At 46.8% G+C, this 10,547-nt stretch overlaps 1 protein-coding gene across 4 annotated transcripts in view; it reads right to left on the bottom strand.

Annotated features, from left to right (window-relative positions):
• Positions 1-807: 807 nt before the first annotated feature.
• Positions 808-10,547, bottom strand: part of plekhg4b (pleckstrin homology domain containing, family G (with RhoGef domain) member 4B) — a 94,188-nt gene continuing 84,448 nt past the window's right edge. Inside the window, exons 20-25 of one of the 4 annotated variants that reach the window (XM_045697041.2) lie at positions 10,477-10,547; positions 7,761-7,877; positions 5,924-6,220; positions 5,218-5,474; positions 4,623-4,698; positions 808-3,357 (exon numbers count right to left, since the gene is read on the bottom strand). The exon at positions 10,477-10,547 is cut by the window's right edge and continues 107 nt beyond it. In XM_045697041.2, coding sequence (XP_045552997.2) covers positions 4,654-4,698; positions 5,218-5,474; positions 5,924-6,220; positions 7,761-7,877; positions 10,477-10,547 — 787 coding nt within the window. In that variant the 3' untranslated portion in view covers positions 808-3,357; positions 4,623-4,653. Of the gene's footprint in view, positions 3,358-4,622; positions 4,699-5,217; positions 5,475-5,894; positions 6,221-7,760; positions 7,878-10,476 lie in introns of those variants that run through there. The other 3 variants (XM_082959587.1, XM_082959586.1, XM_082959588.1) reach the window with 3 other exon arrangements.

Here is a 10,547-nt window from a genome sequence, read left to right as displayed (position 1 = left end):
GTGCCTCAATGTATGAGAAAGTAGAGCAGCCTCAGATATCTTTACCCACTATCCATTTTTTGACGCCCCTACACCTATCTGTGGGTTTTAGAGTATTGTCTCAGCCTCGGTGATTGCCTGCCTGCCTGCCTGCCTCCCTCCCTCCCTGCCTGGCTGCTGCGAGTCCTGTCTGTGTGGTTCTCTCTGAGCAGGCTGGTTGTGGTCTAACTCTGCTGCATAGCTACATGCTCCACTCAGACTGAGAACAACAGGCTTGTGGTCAAAACCAGAATACGTCCCAAATGGCACCCTATTCCCTATTTAGTGCATAACTTCTGACCAGGGCAGGGTAGGGAATAGGGTGCCATTTGGGAGGCGGCCATATTGTGTTCTCTGAGGTGTCGAGGCAACCATTCTTCATTAGCATTGCCTCCTCATTGGTTTGTTGTTCCCTAATTCAACCAGTATCAGTTCTTCCTGTGTGACTCTATCTATCTCAGTGTGTGTGTGTGGGGGTCTGTTTGTGGTTAATGATAAGACTTTGTCTGTATCTAGCAGTAGCTTTAAGCTCTAACTGTAAAGGCTGACAGCATCAGTACATAGCTTAGGCCTACCAGTTTGAAACAGAGACATTTAGAAACAAAGCCCCTATGTTGTTGTTTTCAACTGATACGCTCACATTTTGTCATCTAACAGACTCTGTTATCCAGAGAGAGTGCTTTGCCTTGCTCGCTTGTAACAGTGTAATTGTTGTTTGAGTAAAAATCATTTCCATATTAGGGCAGTGGGGGAAAAGCTGAAGTAATATCATGTCAGATGTAGCTGTGGTGCTAAAAATCAAAGAGCGTTTTAATATCCTGTTTAATACTCTGTACAGAGAGACACATTGTACTGGTAACGATAAGAAAAGCCAGAGAGACAGGGAAATGTCGCTGATTCTGACGCCTCGGTCACACCGACAGCGTCATTGTGCAAAATGTTACGCAGCATCATCTGGATATGTGTGAAACAAAAGTTTAACATTCACCTTTCTGCTACCGTTTCTGTCAAGCCGTCTACACACACAGTTTGACTCATAAGTTTGATTAAGTTCTATAAATCCAACATATGCACCACACAGAACGCACTGCAACTGCCTCTGTAACGCAATGCTGCAAGACAAACGCAGCGTTCCATTGGAAATGAATGTACTTCTGGTGTACCACAATGCAATGTCACCGTCGGTGTGACCGAGGCGTTAATCAACAGAATAGCTGGTAGTGAATCCCCACTAGCGTCTGTCTGGCTGTCTGCTGAGTACTTTCCATCTGTTTGCTTCCTTCAATAAGACTTAATAAAACAACAACTCTTCTACATTATAAACAGTGATACATATCTAGTTCATTAAAACACATATACAGTCAGAACATGACGTACCAGCATTTGTGAAACTATTTCTTTAAGTACTGCATACATAGCAATGTCAAATTTTCACTCATCGTTATGAAATGCCAAAGGCCATCAGTCTCAAGGGCGAGGGTTTGTTGTGTGTCTGTTGTTGTCAGAGTGGTCTTTTGTCGTCAGAGTGGTCTGTTGTTGTCAGAGTGGTCTGTTGTTGTCAGAGTGGTCTTTTGTCGTCAGAGTGGTCTGTTGTTGTCAGAGTGGTCTGTTGTTGTCAGAGTGGTCTTTTGTCGTCAGAGTGGTCTGTTGTTGTCAGAGTGGTCTGTTGTTGTCAGAGTGGTCTGTTGTTGTCAGAGTGGTCTGTTGTTGTCAGAGTGGTCTGTTGTGTGTCTGTTGTTTTCAGAGTGGTCTGTTGTTGTCCGAGTGGTCTATTGTCGTCAGAGTGGTCTGTTGTCGTCAGAGTGGTCTGTTGTTGTCAGAGTGGTCTTTTGTCGTCAGAGTGGTCTTTTGTCGTCAGAGTGGTCTGTTGTTGTCAGAGTGGTCTGTTGTTGTCAGAGTGGTCTTTTGTCGTCAGAGTGGTCTGTTGTTGTCAGAGTGGTCTGTTGTTGTCAGAGTGGTCTGTTGTGTGTCTGTTGTTGTCCGAGTGGTCAGTTGTGCGTCTGTTGTTGTCAGAGTGGTCTGTTGTTGTCAGAATGGTCTATTATATGTCTGTTGTCAGAGTGGTCTGTTGTGTGTCTGTTGTTTTCAGAATCCAGTAGAGTCCAGTAGAGTCCAGTAGAGACACAGTAGAGTCCAATAGAGACCAGTAGAGTCCAGTAGAGCCCAGTAGAGACACAGTAGAGTCCAGTAGAGTCCAGTAGAGACACAGTAGAGACACACTAGAGTCCAGTAGAGACCAGTAGAGTCCAGTAAAGACACAGTAGAGTCCAGTAGAGACACAGTAGAGACACAGTAGAGTCCAATAGAGACCAGTAGAGTCCAGTAGAGTCCAGTAGAGACACAGTAGAGACACAGTAGAGACACACTAGAGTCCAGTAGAGTCCAGCAGAGACACAGTAGAGTCCAGTAGAGTCCAGTAGAGACCAGTAGAGTCCAGTAAAGACACAGTAGAGTCCAGTAGAGACACAGTAGAGACACAGTAGAGTCCAGTAGAGTCCAGTAAAGACACAGTAGAGTCCAGTAGAGTCTAGTCGAGACACAGTAGAGTCCAGTAGAGTCCAGTAGAGACACAGTAGAGTCCAGTAGAGTCCAGTGGAGACAGAGTGGAGACCAGTAGTCCCGTAGAGATCAGTAGAGTCCAGTAGAGTCCAGTAGAGACCGGTAGAGACCGGTAGAGTCCAGTAGAGACCAGTAGAGTCCAGTAGAAACAGAGTGGAGACCAGTAGTCCAGTAGAGTCCAGTAGAGACCAGTAGAGACACAGTAGATACCAGTAGAGACCAGTAGAGTCCAGTAGAGACACAGTAGAGACCAGTAGAGACAGAGTGGAGACCAGTAGTCCAGTAGAGTCCAGTGGAGACAGAGTGGAGACCAGTAGTCCAGTAGAGTCCAGTGGAGGCACAGTAGAGACCAGTAGAGTCCAGTGGAGACAGAGTGGAGACCAGTAGTGCAGTAGAGTCCAGTAGAGACACAGTGAAGACACAGTAGAGTCCAGTAGAGTCCAGTGGAGACAGAGTGGAGACCAGTAGTGCAGTAGAGTCCAGTAGAGACACAGTGAAGACACAGTAGAGTCCAGTAGAGTCCAGTGGAGACAGAGTGGAGACCACTAGTGCAGTAGAGTCCAGTAGAGACACAGTGAAGACACAGTAGAGTCCAGTAGAGTCCAGTGGAGACAGAGTGGAGACCAGTAGTCCAGTAGAGTCCAGTAGAGACACAGTAGAGACACAGTAGAGTGCCCAGTGTTACAGGCGTCACTGAGCATGCTTAACAGGATAGCTTCCTCACTCACAAGTCCATACTGATCCTCCGTAACACCAGTTCTCAGTGCAGTGGCCTCACAGCTAGAAGAGGAAGACACATTGACAGGGTTAACAAAAAGGATTTACAAACTGTCAAACATTGCAAACGTTCAACCCCAACTGTCTGGTTACTACTGAGCTAGAGAAAGGTTCTACGTCTTGACCGTAAGAGTAGATGATTACAATGTAGTACTGTCATATCTGTTATAATAAAAGGTTTTCTGTACCAATGATCTGCTGCCCCCTAGCTGCTGAGCTAAGGTATGAACAACAAGTGAACCTATCACCAATGATCTGCTGCCCCCTAGCTGCTGAGCTAAGGTATGAACAACAAGTGAACCTATCACCAATGATCTGCTGCCCCCTAGCTGCTGAGCTAAGGTATGAACAACAAGTTAACCTATCACCAATGATCTGCTGCCCCCTAGCTGCTGAGCTAAGGTATGAACAACAAGTTAACCTATCACCAATGATCTGCTGCCCCCTAGCTGCTGAGCTAAGGTATGAACAACAAGTTAACCTATCACCAATGATCTGCTGCCCCCTAGCTGCTGAGCTAAGGTATGAACAACAAGTGAACCTTTTAACATAATGACCGTGCATCAACAATGTCAGCAAAAGCAGAACAAACATATAGCTATGTAACATGCTATAGCACACATGGCAGAAGGACACAGAGGAGCATGAGACATGATATATGAGACATGAGATCTGAGACATGAGACATGAGATATGAGACATGAGATATGAGACATGAGACATGATATATGAGACATGAGATATGAGACATGAGACATGATATATGGGACATGAGACATGATATATGAGACATGAGATCTGAGACATGAGACATGATATATGGAACATGAGACATGATATATGAGACATGAGATCTGAGACATGAGACCTGAGACATGAGACCTGAGAACCCAAAAGCTTGACACAACAAATCATCCATCACTTCACTAGGACACGGAGTGTTAACTGGTCAGGTCACATGGTCAGGGGAAACTCCTGGACCAACACAGCAGTCATTTAACCCTAGCAGGACACTGCCATACACACACACACACACACACACACACACACACACACACACACACACACACACACACACACACACACACACACACACACACACACACACACACACACACACACACACACACACACACACACACACACACACACACAGATTTGTATTCATGGTACAGACAGAGGGAGATCCCCACAGTTGTTAATGAGGCTGTGAAGCAAACAGAACACCAGGACACAGACCACCACTCTGGCCAGACCCAATTACTTACTGAGCTAAACAGCCCTCTCTCTCTCTGTGAGTCAGACCACTGTAGAGAGGCCTATTGTAATATGAGAGGTCTTGCTCTGGCAAAAACAAAACACACAAAATGCTGGTGAGAGAGAAACCTGGGAGAGCCAATGGCTGCAATGTTCACTCTTCACTCCACTGGAATGACATGATTGATTGGACAGGATGATGTTGGATGACAGATAATGGGTGAGTTAGGAAACCTCAGAATAAACAGAATCATTCATGTCCTAGTGTATAAAAACCTTCAGAAGATACTTCACTTCAACAGAGAGTATTCAGCAATCAGCGCAAGAATAGAGATCTTTTACCTACCAACCAGACCTGGGTTCTAATACTATTTGAAATATTTTAATGACTGAGCGTTTGCTCTAGTCTGCCTGAAGAGCTTGGGACTATTCTAAAAATCCATTAAGCCAAGCAAGATCAATCAAGCACAGATTAAGTATGATCAATCAAGCACAGATAAATGATTTGAAATGATTTCATATAGTATTTGAACCCAGGTCTGTTAGCTACTTTAAACTTGTCTACACAATGTCACTATTATGTGTAAAAACCACCATTCTACTCACTGCTGTGATGAAGGTGCTGCCCTGGGCTTGGAGGACCTGGTCCTTAGGGAACAGGGCTGGGGGAGGGGCCATCTGAGGGTGGGAGGAGCCGGGAGGCGTGGACGAACACAGGAAGGAGGAAGTGGAGTCGCTGGGTAAGGCATCGATGATGATGTTGGGGCGGCCGTGGCCTGGGATGGGGATGGTGAGGCTGTTCAGACCCGTCACATTGTCACTGGAGGTACACTGGGACGACGTCTCCCCCGAGCTCTCTGTGACTGTTGGACAACACACAGAAGATACAATAGTCATTTAGTTTAGGGAGACTTTCAGGGGGACAGAGAGGAACATGAGCACAGTTTCAAAGAGGAATTAGACATCCTTAGTAATGAGTTAGGGACAGTAAGACACTTTAAGCCGAGGACATGGCATGCATACCAAATGGCTCCCTATTCCCTATATAGTGCACTATGGTTGATCAGGACTTATAGGGCTCTGGTTAAAAGTAGTGCACTAAATAGAGAAGAGGGTGCCATTTGGGACTCAGACATGGATACCTGTTAGGGCCTGCCTGTCACTCACTCACTCACTCACTCACTCACTCACTCACTCACTCACTCACTCACTCACTCACTCACTCACTCACTCACTCACTCACTCACTCACTCACTCACTCACTCACTCACTCACTCACTCACTCATAGAAGGCTGGCTGTCTGTCACTCACTCATAGAAGGCTGGCTGCCCGCGTCTTGCTCCAGCTCGTCCTCCTCAATGCAGTCGTAGGGCCAGTGGCTGAAGGAGGGTACGCTGCCCAGGGGGTATGGGTGCTGGTGGGCGTGGGCGTGGGGGTGCTGGTGGGCAGGTGAGGGGTACAGGTGCAGGTTGAGGGAGCCCAGCAGTGAGGAAGAGGACTGGGAGGAGGAAGAGGAGGTGCTACTGTTGGAGATGGTGGAGTGAGGCCGCTTAAAGGGCGTGGAGTGGTCGAAGGAGGACACCGCGATGGACGCCCTGGTCCTGGACTCTGGAGGGAGAGAGGGAAAGATTGGGTAGAGAACATGAACATTTCACTGTACACATTTCTATCTATGGATCATGTCTCCATGGAAGGATGTGTCAGGCTACTCTGGGACAACCACAGAACACAGGAGGTATCAGGCTACTCTGGGACAACCACAGAACACAGGAGGTATCAGACTACTCAGGGGACAACCACAGAACACAGGAGGTATCAGGCTACTCTGGGACAACCACAGAACACAGGAGGTATCAGGCTACTCTGGGACAACCACAGAACACAGGAGGTATCAGGCTACTCTGGGACAACCACAGAACACAGGAGGTATCAGACTACTCAGGGGACAACCACAGAACACAGGAGGTATCAGGCTACTCTGGGACAACCACAGAACACAGGAGGTATCAGGCTACTCTGGGACAACCACAGAACACAGGAGGTATCAGGCTACTCTGGGACAACCACAGAACACAGGAGGTATCAGGCTACTCTGGGACAACCACAGAACACAGGAGGTATCAGACTACTCAGGTGACAACCACAGAACACAGGAGGTAACAGGCTACTCAGGGGACAACCACAGAACACAGGAGGTATCAGGCTACTCCGGGACAGTGTTTGAGTTGATGTTACATTGTATCTAGTGTTTGAGTTGATGTTACATTGTATCTAGTGTTTGAGTTGATGTTACATTGTATCTAGTGTTTGAGTTGATGTTACATTGTATCTAGTGTTTGAGTTGATTGTGTACAAAATCCAGAAAAATGTTGATTACAAAACAGACCGTGAGGCTGGGTAGAAACTGAGTGCAGAACGAGGAGAGCTAAATGTTTTGTAATTCTTGCGGTAGCTAGCAGCCATTCATTAAGGTCTACAGGTACTGTTGACAGAGAATTCCAGCTTGAAAGAAAAGTAATTTGATTCTGAATGCTGGCAAATTAGATGACTTTGGTTAAGGCTGAAGGACTGGAATGTCAACGGGAACGGTCTGTACGGCCCTGACTCCACCTGCAGCGTTAACTTCAACATCCGTAGATATCTGACATGCACCAAATCACCTGCTACAGACACAAGTCCAGACAACCTCAGTCCTCCAAACAGGAGACTGTGTCAGTACATAAGAGCTGCCTGGTGGAGTATGAGTGTAGATGTAGACTTTGAGAGGATATTTCAGCTGGAACAGAACATCTAAAGGGTTAAAGGGAGAACGGGGGAGATGTGCTCTGAGATGCTGGGATGTTGTGCTTTGATTCAGTCAACTTGACAACACACCCCTATCCTGGGAGAGAGAGCATTTACAAATCAGCCTTTCTCATCAGCAGCTGCATTGGCAGACATGTTGTTGAAAGTCACATTCAGCAAACAGAGAGAAAGAAATAGAGAGAGAGAGAGAGAGAGAGAGAGAGAGAGAGAGAGAGAGAGAGAGAGAGAGAGAGAGAGAGAGAGAGATAAAGAGAGAGAGATTTTGTGGATTTTGTATGCTAACCTCACAAAATGAATTTCCAGGCAAATTAGGTTATGATAGCATATCGTAGAGACAGCTCACCTGACCCCTTCATGATGTAATCAATGGCTCGGTCACTAATGGCAGCATCACTAGGCTTGATGTCCATGAAAGGCTTGCTGCCAATCCCCATGGAAACCATCTCTTTCAAGCGCACCTCTGTAGTTAAGAGAATAAACACGTTATAACTCTCAATCAGACCCACAATGAGAGGTTCCATTTGATGTACCTGAACTAGAACCAGACATGTCACCTCTTAATGACTGGTCCAGAAGGTTATCAACACAGGCCTCAGGTCAGACAAGAGACATGTCACCTCATAATGACTGGTCCAGAAGGTTATCAACACAGGCCTCAGGTCAGACAAGAGACATGTCACCTCATAATGACTGGTCCAGAAGGTTATCAACACAGGCCTCAGGTCAGACAAGAAGACATGTCACCTCTTAATGACTGGTCCAGAAGGTTATCAACACAGGCCTCAGGTCAGACAAGAAGACATGTCACCTCATAATGACTGGTCCAGAAGGTTATCAACACAGGCCTCAGGTCAGACAAGAAGACATGTCACCTCTTAATGACTGGTCCAGAAGGTTATCAACACAGGCCTCAGGTCAGACAAGAGACATGTCACCTCTTAATGACTGGTCCAGAAGGTTATCAACACAGGCCTCAGGTCAGACAAGAGACATGTCACCTCTTAATGACTGGTCCAGAAGGTTATCAACACAGGCCTCAGGTCAGACAAGAAGACATGTCACCTCATAATGACTGGTCCAGAAGGTTATCAACACAGGCCTCAGGTCAGACAAGAGACATGTCACCTCTTAATGACTGGTCCAGAAGGTTATCAACACAGGCCTCAGGTCAGACAAGAGACATGTCACCTCTTAATGACTGGTCCAGAAGGTTATCAACACAGGCCTCAGGTCAGACAAGAGACATGTCACCTCTTAATGACTGGTCCAGAAGGTTATCAACACAGGCCTCAGGTCAGACAAGAAGACATGTCACCTCTTAATGACTGGTCCAGAAGGTTATCAACACAGGCCTCAGGTCAGACAAGAAGACATGTCACCTCATAATGACTGGTCCAGAAGGTTATCAACACAGGCCTCAGGTCAGACAAGAAGACATGTCACCTCTTAATGACTGGTCCAGAAGGTTATCAACACAGGCCTCAGGTCAGACAAGAGACATGTCACCTCTTAATGACTGGTCCAGAAGGTTATCAACACAGGCCTCAGGTCAGACAAGAGACATGTCACCTCTTAATGACTGGTCCAGAAGGTTATCAACACAGGCCTCAGGTCAGACAAGAAGACATGTCACCTCATAATGACTGGTCCAGAAGGTTATCAACACAGGCCTCAGGTCAGACAAGAAGACATGTCACCTCTTAATGACTGGTCCAGAAGGTTATCAACACAGGCCTCAGGTCAGACAAGAGACATGTCACCTCTTAATGACTGGTCCAGAAGGTTATCAACACAGGCCTCAGGTCAGACAAGAGACATGTCACCTCTTAATGACTGGTCCAGAAGGTTATCAACACAGGCCTCAGGTCAGACAAGAAGACATGTCACCTCTTAATGACTGGTCCAGAAGGTTATCAACACAGGCCTCAGGTCAGACAAGAGACATGTCACCTCTTAATGACTGGTCCAGAAGGTTATCAACACAGGCCTCAGGTCAGACAAGAGACATGTCACCTCTTAATGACTGGTCCAGAAGGTTATCAACACAGGCCTCAGGTCAGACAAGAAGACATGTCACCTCTTAATGACTGGTCCAGAAGGTTATCAACACAGGCCTCAGGTCAGACAAGAGACATGTCACCTCTTAATGACTGGTCCAGAAGGTTATCAACACAGGCCTCAGGTCAGACAAGAGACATGTCACCTCTTAATGACTGGTCCAGAAGGTTATCAACACAGGCCTCAGGTCAGACAAGAAGACATGTCACCTCTTAATGACTGGTCCAGAAGGTTATCAACACAGGCCTCAGGTCAGACAAGAGACATGTCACCTCTTAATGACTGGTCCAGAAGGTTATCAACACAGGCCTCAGGTCAGACAAGAGACATGTCACCTCTTAATGACTGGTCCAGAAGGTTATCAACACAGGCCTCAGGTCAGACAAGAGACATGTCACCTCTTAATGACTGGTCCAGAAGGTTATCAACACAGGCCTCAGGTCAGACAAGAGACATGTCACCTCTTAATGACTGGTCCAGAAGGTTATCAACACAGGCCTCAGGTCAGACAAGAGACATGTCACCTCTTAATGACTGGTCCAGAAGGTTATCAACACAGGCCTCAGGTCAGACAAGAAGACATGTCACCTCTTAATGACTGGTCCAGAAGGTTATCAACACAGGCCTCAGGTCAGACAAGAAGACATGTCACCTCTTAATGACTGGTCCAGAAGGTTATCAACACAGGCCTCAGGTCAGACAAGAAGACATGTCACCTCTTAATGACTGGTCCAGAAGGTTATCAACACAGGCCTCAGGTCAGACAAGAAGACATGTCACCTCTTAATGACTGGTCCAGAAGGTTATCAACACAGGCCTCAGGTCAGACAAGAAGACATGTCACCTCTTAATGACTGGTCCAGAAGGTTATCAACACAGGCCTCAGGTCAGACAAGAAGACATGTCACCTCTTAATGACTGGTCCAGAAGGTTATCAACACAGGCCTCAGGTCAGACAAGAGACATGTCACGACCCCCCCTCTGTGGCCGTGGTTACTCACCCCTGTTTCGTAGCGCCTGTCTCCAGAGGATCTTTCCGATGATGGCTGTCCACACGGCCTTGACCTCTCCA

The sequence above is a fragment of the Salmo salar genome, chromosome 02, assembly GCF_965601325.2.
Source record: "Salmo salar chromosome 02, fSalSal1, whole genome shotgun sequence".
NCBI classification, from domain to species: Eukaryota; Metazoa; Chordata; class Actinopteri; order Salmoniformes; family Salmonidae; genus Salmo; species Salmo salar.
The sequence above is the reverse complement of the archived record's forward strand: the minus strand, read 5'-3'. Positions and strand labels throughout refer to the sequence as shown.